Source organism: Hylobates moloch, unplaced genomic scaffold, assembly GCF_009828535.3.
Source record: "Hylobates moloch isolate HMO894 unplaced genomic scaffold, HMol_V3 SCAFFOLD_8, whole genome shotgun sequence".
Lineage (NCBI taxonomy): Eukaryota > Metazoa > Chordata > Mammalia > Primates > Hylobatidae > Hylobates > Hylobates moloch.
This window is the reverse complement of record NW_026652283.1, coordinates 46,565,159-46,579,885: the sequence shown is the minus strand read 5'-3', so window position 1 is coordinate 46,579,885 and position 14,727 is coordinate 46,565,159. Positions and strand designations below refer to the sequence as shown.

The 14,727-nt window shown below is 41.2% G+C and overlaps 1 protein-coding gene across 1 annotated transcript in view; it reads left to right on the top strand.

The window, feature by feature from the left end:
- LOC116473097 (coiled-coil domain-containing protein 17) overlaps positions 1–14,727 on the top strand; it is a 69,026-nt gene that overhangs the window by 18,780 nt on the left and 35,519 nt on the right. The window contains exons 2-5 of the mRNA XM_058443130.1: positions 6,997–8,041; positions 9,080–9,194; positions 12,908–13,037; positions 13,398–13,684. Of these exons, the coding sequence (XP_058299113.1) occupies positions 9,135–9,194; positions 12,908–13,037; positions 13,398–13,684 (477 nt within the window). The 5' untranslated portion in view covers positions 6,997–8,041; positions 9,080–9,134. The remainder of the gene's footprint in view (positions 1–6,996; positions 8,042–9,079; positions 9,195–12,907; positions 13,038–13,397; positions 13,685–14,727) is intronic.

The following is a 14,727-nucleotide window of genomic DNA, read 5'->3' as shown; positions in this document are numbered from 1 at the left end:
TTTTGAAAATACAGGGGCACCAGTCAGAGCTGTGGGAGAAAGGTAATTTTCTGTGGGTTGAGGAATAAATGGGTGAGTGAGGAAGTAAAGACAATAAAGGTACACTATTCTGTATAGATTTTTGTTAAGACTAGAGGGCAGGCCGGGTGGCGTGGCTCACACCTGTAATCCCAGCACTCTTAGAGGCCAAGGCAAGTGGATCACTTTAGGCCAGGAGTTGGAGACCAGCCTGGCCAACATGGTGAAACTCCGTCTCTACTAAAAATACAAAATACAGGTCACACATGCCTGTAATCGCAGCTGTTCGGGAGGCTGAGGCACAAGAATTGTTTGAACCCAGGAGGTGGGGGTTGCAGCGAGCCAAGACTGCGCTATTGTACTCCAGCCTGGGTGACAGTGAGACTCTGTCTCAAAAAACTGGAGGGTAAAGCACATAAAGGATATACCTGGAGCAAGATACAGGCTCTAGGAAGGGGGTTTGTTTTAATTTGGAGAATTGGGTACAGTTTTTTGAATTAAGTGGACCCAGTGTAAATAGAAGTTGAAGTTACCAGAAGGAATAAATTGATGATGCTACTGGACTCTGGAGAAAATGAGTAGTTGAAGCCAAGAGCACTGGTAGTGTTGTATCTAGGTAAAAGGAGCCTGAAGTAGAGGTAATTGAGATAAGGCTCTTGGCCAGGGAGGTGCTCTCCTAGCAGTATAAACTTAATTATAAAATATAAAATTAGGTCATGTTGTGAAGTACTGAATAGTGCGCCTGACAAATGAGGTGCCCGATAAGTTGGAGGTTTTAAAGAGGTAAAATATTTGACAAATGTTTATGAATGAATGGTTGGATCAAGTATTCAGATACAGGGAGTTTGTAGAGAGGGAGCAGAAGTACTTATGTAATCTGAAAAAGAATGGGTGATGTAAGGCAATGTTTGTATTTAATATTAACAGTGACTGCTTTATTATAATTTTTTTAATTATGGGAAAATACAAGATTTACCATCATAACCAATTGAAAAAGTGTGCAATTCCATGGCATGAAGTACATTCTCAGCGTTGTACAACCATCACCACTGTGTAGTTCCAGAACCTTTTCTTACCCCAAACTAAATTTTCATCTATATTAAGCAGTCACACCCCATTCCCTCCTCTTCCCAGTCCCTGGTAATCACTGATCTGTTTTCTAGCTCTATGAGACTGGATGTTTCATGTAAGTGAAATAATACAATTTACAGTTTTTGTGTCTGCCTTCTTTCATTTAACATAATATTTTCATGGTTCATCCATGTTGTAGCTTATATCAGTACTTCATTTCCTTTTTATAGCTGAATAATAGCCTGTTGTGTGAATATACAGTATTTTGTTCATTCATCTATTGATAGACATTTCAGTTGTTTCTGCTTTGTAGCTATTGTGAATAAGGCTGCTATGAACGTTCATGTACAAGTGTTTGTGTGGACATGTTTTTATTTCTCTTGGATATATACCTAGAAGTAGAATTATTAGGTCATATGGTGCCTCAGTGTTTAACCAGTTATTCACAGTAGCTGTACCATTTTACATTTCTACCAGCAATACATGAGGTTTCTAATTTCTCTGCATCCTTGCTTTATTATAATTGGTAAAAATTTATTAAACTTTTGAATCCTTACCATATGCATGGTACCATGCTAGATACATGCTTTGTGTGTCCTGGAAGAAGTGAGTGTTAGTGGCTTAGTAGGCACAATTAAAGTACTTTGAGGCCGGGCACAGTGGCTCACGCCTGTAATCCCAGCACTGGGAAGCCGAGGCAGGCGGATCACCCGAGGTCAGGAGTTCAAGACTAGCCTGACCAATATGGTGAAACCCCGTCTCTACTAAAAATACAAAAATTAGCCGGGCGTGGTGGTGGGTGCCTGTAGTCCCAGCTACTTGGGAGGCTGAAACAGGAGAATTGCTTGAACCTGGGAGGTGGAGGTTGCAGTGAGTGCCACTGCACTCCAGCCGGGGTGACAGAAGACTCCGTCTAAAAAAAAAAAAAAAGTTTGAAGATTTCATTTTCAGAGGCAGGGATTACTTCCAGATAGAGTATTAAAGGAGACTTTTTAGACTGGTTTTTGAGGGGTGGGGGAAAGGCTTATTTCTTGTCTCTTAGACTGAGGAATTTAAATCCTGTCGTATTGTTGGTGGGAAATCAGAACTTTTTGAGCAGGGTAGTGATATAATTACAGCCTAAGTCTAGGCACAGAGAGTGGCAACCAGTAGGAGAGGCTGAGGCAGATGGTAGAAAGAGACTAGTAGTGCCTAAAAAATTAATTTTTTAAGTTAGAGAGTAATTTGACCTTGAAGACTCACAAGTAACAGCTGGAAAAGAAGTAATGAAATAAACAAGACTTGGAAACTTTTCCTTTTTTTTTTTTTTTTTGAGACAGCGTCTCACTCCGTTGCCCAGGCTGGAGTGCAGTGGTGGCGTGATCTTGGCTCACTGCAACCTCCGCCTCCCGGTTTCAAGCGATTCTCCTGCCTCAGCCTTCCGAGTAGCTGGGATTACAGGCATGCGCCACCACACCTGGCTAATTTTTGTATTTTTAGCAGAGACAGGGTTTCACCATGTTGGTCAGGCTAGTCTCGAACTTGTGATCCGCCTGCCTCAGACTCTCAAAGTGCTGGGATTACAAGTGTGAGCCACCGTGCTTGGCCAACTTTTCCATCTTTATGTTCTCCTTAGATTTCACCTATTCCCAAACTTTAAATGTTGTCTACCAAATACTGACAATTACCAAAATTCTACCAGTAGAACACACCTCTCCTTTGAGCTCCAGAGCACATGCTTGACATCTCATATTAGAAAGAATCTTGATTTCCCCTCCAGTCTAGTCTTTCATGTTTTGTTTTTCTTTGTGAGAGTCTCCCTCAGCCTGCAATGGCGTGATCTCGGCTCACTTCAACCTCCCGAGTTCAAGCGATTCTCCTGCCTCAGCCTCCCAAGTAGCTGGTATTACAGGTGCCAGCCACCACACCCAGCGAATTTTTGTATTTATAGTAGAGACAGGGTTTCACCATATTGGCCAGGCTGGTCTCGAACTCCTGATCTCAGGTGATCCAACCCCCTTGGCCTCCCAAAGTGCTAGGATTACAGGTGTGAGCCACCACGCCTGGCCATCTTTCATCTTTTTTAAAAGTTCTATGAGGCCAGGTGCAGTGGCTCACACCTTTAATCCCAGCACTTTGGGAGGCCCAGGCAGTGGATCACTTCAAGTCAGAAGTTCAAGACCAACCTGGCTAACATGGCAAAACTCTATCTCTGCTAAAAATGCAAAAATTAACCAGGTGTGGTGGTGGGCCCCTGCAATCCCAGCTACTCGAGAGGCTGAGGCATGAGAATTGCTTGAACCCGGGAGGAGGCGGAGGTTGCAGTGATCTGAGGTCATGCTACTGCACTCCAGCCAGGGTCACGAAGTAAGACTTCATCTCAAAAACAAAACAAAACAAACAAAAAAACTGTGAGACGCTTGAGCTCAGGCATTTGAGACCAGCCTAGGCAACATAGTGAAACCCCATCGCTATAGAAGAATTTTTTTTTTTTTTTTTGAGACAGAGTCTCGCTCTGTCACCCAGGCTGGAGTGCAGTGGCCCATCTCCGCTCACGGCAAGCTCCGCCTCCCGAGTTCACGCCATTCTCCTGCCTCAGCCTCCGGAGTAGCTGGAACTACAGGCGCCCACCACCATGCCTGGCTCATTTTTTGTATTTTTAGTAGAGATGGGGTTTCACTGTGTTAGCCAGGATGGTCTCGATCTCCTGACCATGTGATCCGCCCGCCTCGTCCTCCCAAAGTGCTGGGATTACAGGCGTGAGCCACCGTGCCCCGCCTTTTTTTTGAGACGGAGTCTTGCTCTGTTGCCCAGGCTGGAGTGCAGTGGCACGATCTCCGTTCACTGCAAGCTCCACCCCCCAGGTTCCCGCCTTTCTCCTGCCTCAGCCTCCCGAGTAGCTGGTACTACAGGCACCTGCCACTATGCCGAGCTAATTTTTTGTATTTTTAGTAGAGACAGGGTTTTACCATGGTCTCGATTTCTTGACCTTGTGATCCGCCCACCTCGGCCTCCCAAAGTGCTGGGATTACAGGCGTGAGCCACCGTGCCTGGTCCAAGAAATTTTTTTTTTAATTAGCTCAGCATGGTGGCATTCACCTGCAGTCCCAGCTACTCAGGACCCTGCTCTATTGTCTCAAAAAAAAAAAAAAAAAAAGGTTCTAAGAGAATTTTAAGTGATGTGTTTTTTCTTCTCAGAATTTTTTAGTAATAAGCAGAAGTCTTCCAGTTAGCCATTCTGTAAAAATAGCCACAGCCCTAAAAGACATCACTAAAGATCTTTAATTTAAAATTTGCAGAGCAAGTAAGTTCATTACAAAAACTTTTGACTAATAGAGAAGATAAAACAAAATGCCCATAATTCCACCATCCTAATAAAACCATTATTAACATTTTGGGATTTTTCCTTTTAGTCTATTACTTCCAGAACAGAAATCTCTTTTATCTATCTTCTTCATTTTTTATTTGTTCTGTTTGATTAAACGTCCCCACTTACGGTGCATCTTCTCTCAACCACATATTCTGCACGTGCAGGTGTAGGTCACACTCTTTACACTTCAGGTATCCCAGCTTCTTGAGGGTGATGGGTGAGTAATTGTTATGGGATATATAACAGCTGTAGGACCTGTAATAGTAGCAAAGTATTGCTAGTTAGTATTTCTTCTACAGTCACTGCCTAAGTTGGGACTCTTCTATAGAAACTTTGGATTTGGTATGTAAAACACTGAAAAGGTGACGATGTGTGTCAGTTGGAAAACCAGAAAGTACCTAGTGGTGATTGAAAAGAGGGAATTGTTTATGTTGAAAATTGAGGCACTTTCCTTTGTGTCCAACAGTTTTATACCCTAATAGATGATTTATCTCTCTGTCTTGAACTTCAGGTTCTCTGTGGTTTAAACTAGAATTCGTAAGATAAAAAGTATGCACCAGACAGTTAATTATATCTTTTCCATAAGGATGCTTGACTTGATTATTTTTCTAGAATAACTTCACTACAGGGACAGTTTCATGTATTTATTACTGAGAGTTACAGGTATAGGCCTATATAAAAACAATTTTGGGGTTTTTTGCTTTTTTTTTTTTTTTTTTTTGAAACAGTCTGGCTCTGTCACCCAGGCTGGAGTGCAGTGGTGAGATCTCGGCTCACTGCAACCTCCGTCTCCCGGGTTCAGGTGATTCTCTTGCCTCAGCCTCCTGAGTAGCTGGAACTATGGGCGTGCACCCCCATGCCTGGCTAATTTTCGTATTTTTAGTAGTGACGGGATTTCACCATGTTGGCCAGGCTGGTCTTGAACTCCTGACCTCCATTAATCCACCCATCTCGGCCTCCCAAAGTGCTGGGATTATAGGCATGAGCCACCGCACCCGGCCTAATATTCTTTTAAGTGTTAGAAGTTTATAAAAAGAGCAATAAGTGAATAGTCATCTTGTACCCATCACTCAACTTGAGAAATAATGCATTACAGATACAGTTGAAACTCTTTGGGACCTCTTTTTTATTGCCCTTCATTTCCCCAGAGATACTTACAATCCTGAATTTGATATTTCTTATTCCTGTGAACTTATTCCCATGAACGATAGTGCAAGGCTGCTGAATTGGATATATGAGAAATATCTTCCAAACTAAAATTTACCAGTATAGACCAGAATTGCCTATAGATGCAAAAATTCTTTTCTATCAAAAAAATATTTCTACAGCCAGGCACAGTGGCTCACACCTGTAATCTCAGCACTTTGAGAGGCCAAAGCAGGAGGATTGCTTGAACCTAGGAGTTCAAGACCAGCCTGGGCAACACAGTGAGACCTTGTGTCTACAAAAAAGTTTTTTAATTAGATGGGCATGATGGTGCACATCTGTAGTCCCGTGGTTTTTGTTACTTGGGAAGCCGAGGTCTCTGAGAGGATTGCTTAAGCCTGGGAGTTCAAGGATGCAGTGAGCTACGATCAAGTCACTGCACTCCAGCCTAGGCAATAGGGTGAGACCCTGTTTCTAATTTGTATCCCCTGAAAGAATGTTGAGAAATTACCGAAGAAATTTTTGTTTCACTCAGTGCCTAACAAGTTAGATTATAAAAGTTTTAAATCTCTGAATTGAGAGCCAGGTATCTAAAAATATATACCATATAAATATATAAAAAATACTGTGACAGATATCTTAAGGATCCTAGCTGTGGCTAGTACTAAACAAATAGGTAGTTGGTGATATACCAGCAAGCTATATGGTTCTTTGACCACTCATGGCAACCTGTCCCATTTATGAGAGAAAAATCTATATCTGAAAGACCCATTATTTTGCATTTCTGAATACCTTAGATAGCTGATTGGAAAATTTGGCCTCTCAAAGTGTTGAGATTACATGTGCTTTTATTGCTTTTATATAAAAAAGCAAACTCCAGGCCACGCACGGTGGCTCACTCATGTAATCCCAGCACTTCGGGAGGCCAAGGTGGGCGATCACAAAGTCAAGTTCGAGACCAGCCTGGACAACGTAGTGAAACCTCGCCTCTACCAAAGATACAAAAAATTAGCTGGGCGTGGTAGTGCACACCTGTAATCCCAGCTACTCGGGAGGCTGAGGCAGGAGAATCACTTGAACCCAGGAGGTGGAGGTTGCAGTGAGCTGAGATGGCAACATTGCACTCCGGCTTGGGCAACAAGAGCGAAACTCCATCTCCAAAAAAAAAAAAAAAAAAAAAAAGCAAACTCTGTTTAGGTGACTTTTCTCAAATCCTTAAAAAAGATTTATATCCAAGTCATCTTGTTGGTACAGGTGGTGACATACATCCATAGTATCTAAATTGGACTTAAGTGTTTTGACTCTCAGGACCTTGATTTCATTATTTAACTGTGTCTCATTTTAGCAGATAAATGTATGTATGATAGTGATGTTGCCTCCTGTGATTTTATGTTTTGTTTTTTCATTTACAGAGTGATAGATTCGTGTGGCCTTTCAAATGATTGTGAAGTGGTGGAAATGGATCCAAAATAATAAGTGACTTCTCTACCAAAGCATAGAAGATTCTTCATATCTCCTTCCAGTGGCTCAATTCAGATTTTGGGAAGGAGCAGAACAAGTGAAACACAGAAAACTGAAGAGAAGAAATCCTCATTTTGGAACTATATTTCTCCTTGACTATTTCTTAATACCCATCCTACCCATCTTTCTAATGTTTTAACTTTGCTCTGAATTTATAAATAGTAAAGGCCAAAGACATAGAATATACATTTAGGAGCTTTATACCAAGAAATTTGCCTTGAAAGCTGCTGTTCATGGAGGGAAAAGTGTAGCAAATTCCTGTCTGATATATTTTTATTTTTTATTTTTATTTTAACAGAGACAAGACTTATGTCCCTAGATTTTGAAGGTTAAGGCAAATATAAATACATATCTACACACTATTTTTTAGCAGTTGCATGAGTAAGAATAATGAGATCTGTATTTTAAGGACTTTGTCATGTGGATGTTTTGGAGTTGACTGCTCAGATCTTTTATAGGGCTTTAATATTTTTGATCTATCACCTTGATGACATTTGTCCACACTTCAGCCCATCTGTCTTTCTAGCTATGACCTTGTTATGAACAGTATTTGCACTCGGTGCAAATATCCATGTCTTACCTAATTAAGCAACATCATAGTGCCATAACTCAAGGAAGTTGAATGAGGTGAACATAGATACAGCTCTTTCCCCTTCCCCCCTTTTTTAAATGTAACAAATACTTTTTATGTTCCCCTTCCCCCCTTCCCCTTTTCCCCTTTCCCCTTTTGGAAACGTGTCAGGAACCAAATAGTTTAAGATGAGCAGTTGAGGGGACTGAGAGAGTGATCCACACAGAACCTGGCTTCTTTGTGCTTCATCATAAGTCGTGCTGCTGGCCAGGTTACTTAAGCACCCTTTTAACAAGAAAACCTCGTGGGAGATCCAGCTGGCCAACTCGAGTTCAGAAACAGGACCGCAGAGGTTACACTCTGGGGTAAATATTCTCCATATGTCTAACTTGGAAAGAAGACTCTATATATATGCATCATGAAAAATACCTACTGCTTTCTGATGTATTTAATTTTGGAGAATATCATTGGGGTGGTTTGAAGACACCAGCAGATCTCAGGAAAACTGATGCTAGTTGGTATTTGAAGAAATTAATGTGAACTAGATAGAAAAGTTCTTGAGAGGTCGTATCGTCCTTCTCTAAGAAGATCTTATTTTTCTCCCACCTTGAGGCAGGGTCTCACTCTGTCACCCAGGCTGGAGTGCAGTGGTGCAATCTCAGCTCACTGCAGCCTCAACCTTCCCAGCTCAGGTGATTCTCCCACCTTAGCCTCCAGAGTAGCTGGGACCACAGATCTGTGCCACCACACCTGGCTCCTTTATTATTATTTTTTTATAGATGAGGTTTTGCCATGTTGCCCAGACTGGTCTTGAACTGCTGGGCTCAAGCAATCCACCTCGACCTCCCAAGGTGCTGGGATTACAGGTGTGAGCCACCGTGCCCAGCCAAGAAGATCTTTTCTACTGCTTTTGCTAGAAGTTACCTGAATACTTAAAGCAGATTGATCTCTTTTCATAAGTATCTGTGGTTTTAAATAGATGTTTAATTCTTCAAGTTCTTTGATGTAACAATCAAGAATTCATTAGCTTCCTTCATAAAACCTTCCAGATTCACTGGGCGCAGTGACTCACACCTGTAATCCTAACACTTTGTGAGGCTGAAGCAGGATGATCTCTTGAGGCCAGGAGTTCAAGATCAGCCTGGGCAACATAGCAAGACCCTTCCTCTAAAAAAATAAAAATCTTTCAGGCTCCTGTTATAGTTTTCTTTTGTTTAGAACTTTTAACAAAAACTGCTTTTATTTAGAACTTCTCTGAGTTATAAGGCTTGGTAAGTAATCTGTAGAGAGGCTCAGAGGGCAGGTTTTTCTGTAAAGAGAAACCTTAGAATAATTACAGATTCCTTTACACATTGGTATCAGATTCTTGTAAACATAAGTGATTTGAATTGTTTTGTTTTCAGATCCTGGCCATGAGGTTGGATGCCTCACCTTGCTGAAAGGAGACACCGGACCTAAATGGCGCAGCATGATTTTGTTCCTGCTTGGCTAAATTTCTCAACACCACAGTCAGCTAAGGTACTGTTCTCCATTCCTGTACTAACTTCTCAAATACGAGAGGGTTTGGGGGTGGTTTTGGTTGTTTTTTGGTTTCGTTTTGTTTTGAGACAGGGTCTCCCTCTGTCACCCAGGGTGAAGTGCGGTAGTGTGATCACAGCTCACTGCAGCTTCGGCCTCCTGGGCTTAGGCAGTCCTCCTGACTCAGCTCCCAGAGTAGCTGGGCCTACAGGCTGTGTACCACCACGCCCTGCTAATTTTTGTTTTTGTTGTTGTTGTTTTATAGAGATGGAATTTCACCATGTTGCCCAGGCTGGTTTTCAACTCCTAAGCTCAAGTGATCCGCCTACCTGGACTTCCCAAAGTGCTGGGATTACAGGCGTGAGCCACTGCACTCAGCCCAGTCTTGATGTTTTTTAATATATTCAACCTCATGTGAGGATTTCAAAAACATTTTCATAGACTTAATAGCTTTCTGTTAGAAGGATGTAAGTAATTAGGCAGTCCACATGAGTGTCTACCTTATTACTGCCAAGTATCTCACTTTTTTATGTTTCTTTTTTTCTTTTTGTAAGTATCTCACTTTTTTCATTATATGCTAAGGCTTTTCTCATTACATGACAGTTAAGTCTTGTATTAGCTGCAGCACACTTTGGAGATTAAACATACTTGCTAACCTATTGTGGAGGTCAAAGGGGCAGAAGTAAAAGGGGAATGGCACTTGGGTAAACAGACCTTTGGAGTGAACACACATTTGTTTATGGCGATAGATGAAGAGGAGGAAAAGGTAGAGACAGTGATTGTTCAACTACTACATGGATCTCAGATTAAATCCTGGAAACTGTTTTAGAGGCATTAACCTACTTAATAGTTTCAGGGGAGATGTGTGTTGTATTAAGGGTAAACACAAATGGAATTACCAGTTTATATAGATTAAAGCAAACCTAGTCACAGTACACAAAAGAATCAGCCTGAGTTATTGATAAAACGTTTGGGAAGCTAGTAAACTTAAAAGTGCTTCCCATTTTGCCAGTGAATAGTGGAAGAATGAAATTGGTAGGCATTCCCCCCAAAAAAGGCCTACCTTTCCTATTTTAAAATGTGGACTTTTGGGAAGGTGCTTCTGGTCTCATCTAGACCCATGGTCTTTTGCTCTAAACTTCATTTTGTTTCAATTTTATTTTACTTATTTATTTTTGAGACGGGGTCTCTGTCACCCAGGCTGGAGTACAGTGGCATGGTCATAGTTCATTGCAGCCTTGAACTCCTGGGCTCAAGCAATCCTCTCGCCTGTCTCTAGAGTAGCTGGTACTACAGGCGAGCACCACCATGCCCAGCTAACTTTTTTGGGTTTTTTGTAGAGATAGGGTCTCACCATGTTGCCCAAGGTGGTCTAGAACTGGCCTCAAATGATCCTGTCACCTCAGCCTCCAAAAGTGCTGAGATTATAGGCATGAGCCACTGTACCAGCCTAAACTTCATTTTGGGATTTTTTTTTTTTTTTTTTTTTATGGAGACGGGGTCTTACTCCTGTTGCCCAGGCTGGAGTGCAGTGGTGCGATCATGGCTTACTGCAGCCTTGACTTCCCTGGCTCAGGCGATCCTCCTACCTCATCCTCCCAGGTAGCTCGGATTGCAGGCGCACAGTACCACTCCCAGCTAATTTTTTGCAGTTTTCTGTAGAAGACGGGGTTTTGCCATGTTACCTGGCTGGCCTTGAAATCCTGGGCTCAAGCAATGTACCTGCCTCAGTCTCCCAAAGCGCTGGGATTACAGCAATGAACCACCACACCCGGCTCTAAACTTCATTTCAAATTGTCTTAACGAAATTTGCAGGATCTCATAATTGGCCTAATCTGACCCAAGACTTGGAGCTAGTGGGCTACATGAAAAGTATATAGATCTATCAGAGAAGAATAATTGTTTTAGCACAGTGAACTTAAGTAAAAAGAATTAGAAGACATTCTTTCATTTTGAAAACTGTAATAAGCAAAGCCCTGTGGTTTTGGCATAATGATAGACATAAAAGGAATAGAATAGAATAGAGAGTTCAAAAATAGGCCTGTAGAGGCTGGGCTCAGTGGCTCATGCCTGTAATCCAAGCACTTTGAGAGGCTGAGGCAGAAGGATTGCTTGAAAGCCAGGAGTTTGAGACCAGCTTGGGCAGCAAAGTGAGACCTTGTCTCTACAAGAAAAATTAAAAAAACAAAACAAAAAACCTAGGCAGGTGTGCTGGTGAATACCTGTCATCCCAGCTACTTGGGAGGCTAATGCAGGAGGATTGCTTGAGCCAAGGAGTTTGAGGCTACAGTGAGCTATGATCGGGCTACTGTACTCCAGCCTGGGTGACTGAGTGAGACCCTGGCTCTTAAAAAAAAAAAAAAAAAGGCTTATGTATGTATTCTGTTGATTTTTGACTAAAGTACAAAGGTAATTCAATGAGGAAGTGATAGTGTTGTGTTTTTGAGCTAGAACTAGCTTCTGTCTCTATGGGGGCGGGGTGAAGAACCTCAGCCTTTGCTTCATACACAAAAAAAGTAACTTGAAATGGAACATAAGTTAAAAAGCTAAAACCATAAAAGTTTTAAGAGAAAACAGGAGAAAATCTTTTTACCCACTTGAATGGGTAAAATATTGGCAAGGATGTCGATAGTAAGAAAGATAAATGTAAACATGCCCCAACTTACGGTTTTCCTTGTCAAACATACCCATATTTTCATGGCTTTGTGGACTTTGGTCTCTATCATTTAAGAATGTCATAGAATAAAATTCTTTGAAATAGGAAGGGATATTAGAGTTCATCTATAATAATGTTTCTCAAACTGCTTCCTTTCAGTTTTGTTACCTCAAAGACTTATTTTTTCTCTCTGACCTCTTTCATTATGTGTAAATGAGTAAAATGAGTATGATGCCAAAAGTTTAGTATTGTTACAGGTATTATATCTGGAAATAAATGTTTTATAAAACTGTGAAAACTCTAGTAGCTGGGTGCTGTGGCTTATACCTATAATCCCAGAGCTTTGAGAGGCCAAGGCAGGAGGATTGCTTGAGGCCAGGAGTGAGAGATCAGCCTGGGCAACATAGTGAGACCCCCATTTCTACAAAAAATTTAAAAAATTAGCCAGACTTAGTGGCATGGGCCAATAGTTCTAGCTACTCCATAGGCCAAGGCAAGAGGATCCTTTAAGCTCAAGGGTAAGCAGCTGCAGTGAGCTTTGATTGTGCCACTGCACTCCAGCCTGGGCGACCATGAGACTTCATCTCTTTTAAAAAAAAAAAAAAAATTTAATTACTGCTGACCTCCCAGGGTGATATTTCAACCATTGCCTTCACCCTTATTCCAGAAATACTAAAACTTTAGAATTATTTTTGAGGCAATCATCTTGATTTTCCTCTCCTACAAGATAAATATTTTTAAGTGTAAAGTTTTGGAGCTTGTATTTATGAATATTTGCAAGGTTTTTTTCCCCTCCCCCTCCTTTCATGCAAACAATTGAAGTGGCTAGCTTTTCTCCTCTCCTGGAATAAAGGAAGTGAATTAGCAATTGAATATATAACCTAGGACTTCTCTAAATTAGGCACCTGTGGGTACCCTTAGGGTCCATATGCTTACGATATGAGTTTCTATCACCATTATTACTTGTTTTTTGAAGGCCTGATGCAAAGCCTATTAAGATATTGAAAGGGACTAATAGCTATTTATCCATTTGCCTCTCCATACTTCATCATCTTAGTCACCTACTGCCACCTTCGAAAAACACGGAGAGCACCTACCCAGAGGAGAAGGTAGATTTGGAGTAAGCCGCCGTCGACATAATTCCTCTGATGGTTTTTTTAACAATGGTCCCCTACGAACTGCAGGAGGTGAGCCATGTCCAACTTTCATGACTATATTTAAGCTACTCATTTAGGACAAGCCCAGGCTTTGGGTACATGTCTGTAATCTTGAAATAGGATCTTTTCTGAACATAGTTTTCACTTAGTTTCTCTAGTAGTCATTACACAACTACATTGGCTTTCTAGGTCTAACTATGATTATGATTCTCATGAATCATCTAATCAGTTGAACTGATTTCAGAAATCACCTCACAAAGAAAAGATATATTTTTTGAATTTTTTTGTGTGGACTTTTTATTAACGAGGTCCCCTGAAGGCCTTTGGCCAATACTATAAACAAAATCAGGAAGCAAACAATCTAATTAGTCCTTTTCTTTACTATTCTAGATTCTTGGCACCAGCCCTCCCTGTTCCGCCATGATTCTGTGGACTCTGGTGTCTCTAAGGGAGCATATGCTGGAATCACAGGGAACTCATCTGGTTGGCATAGCTCTTCCCGAGGTCATGATGGCATGAGCCAACGTAGCGGAGGTGGCACAGGGAACCATCGCCACTGGAATGGCAGCTTCCACTCCCGGAAAGGGTGTGCTTTTCAGGAAAAGCCACCTATGGAGATTAGGGAAGAAAAGAAAGAAGACAAGGTGGAAAAGTTGCAGTTTGAAGAGGAGGACTTTGTAAGTATGAATCTTTAGATGTGTGGTTAGAAGCCAACAAATAATGTCTGAAATATGAGACCCTGTTAGTAATGAGAACATTTCAGAAGTTACAGAAAAAGGAATTTGTAAGTTGAGGTTTTTATTGTTTTAGAGGAAAGAAGGTAAGTTGATAATGTTTGAAAATGGTGACCAAAACTCCTATGTAACTTGTAGCAAATTATTCATCTTTGTGTCTTTGGAATTTAGAAAAATATTTAATTTCTCTTAAGTCTTACAAAGTTTACTCAAATATAATTATGTTAAAATATACTCTTGCATGTTAAATTGTCTTTTTTCCAACTATAATTTTTTCTCTTGATTTTGTTCTCTATCATATAAAATTACTGTGACATGAACATGTAATTGAGAGTATTTCAGCTGTTGCCTATACGTTCAGTAACACTTGATGTTATTGTGTGTTAAATTACATGCCTTTTGGCCTCTTAAATCAAGGGTAGCATTTTCAGAGTATCTTTAAAATTTTTAAAATATATTTTATTTAAGAAAAGATTATCAGGCTGGGCTCGGTGGCTCATGCCTGTAATCTGTGCACTTTGGGAAGCTGAGGCGGGTAGATCACCTGAGGGCAGGAGTTCAAGATCAGCCTGACCAACATGGTGAAACCCCATCTCTACCAAAAACACAAAAATTAGCTGGGCTTGGTGGCGAGTGCCTGTAATTCCAGCTACTCGGGAGGCTAAGGCAGGAGAATCACGTGAACCCAGGAGGCAGAGGTTGCAGTGGGCTGAGATTGCACCATTACACTCCAGTCTCGGCAATAGAGCGAGACTCCGTCTCAAAAAAAAAAAAAAAAAAAAAAAAGATTATCATTTTAACAAATCAGTATCTTTAAGTTGGCCAGACATAGTGGCTCATGCCTGTAATCCCAGCACACTTTGAGAGACCAAGCCAGGAGGATTGCTTGATGCCAGGAGTTTGAGACCAGCCTGGGCAGCATAGCAAGACCCTTGTCTCTATAAAAAAATTTTTAAAAATTAGCTGGGCATGGCGGCACATGTCTG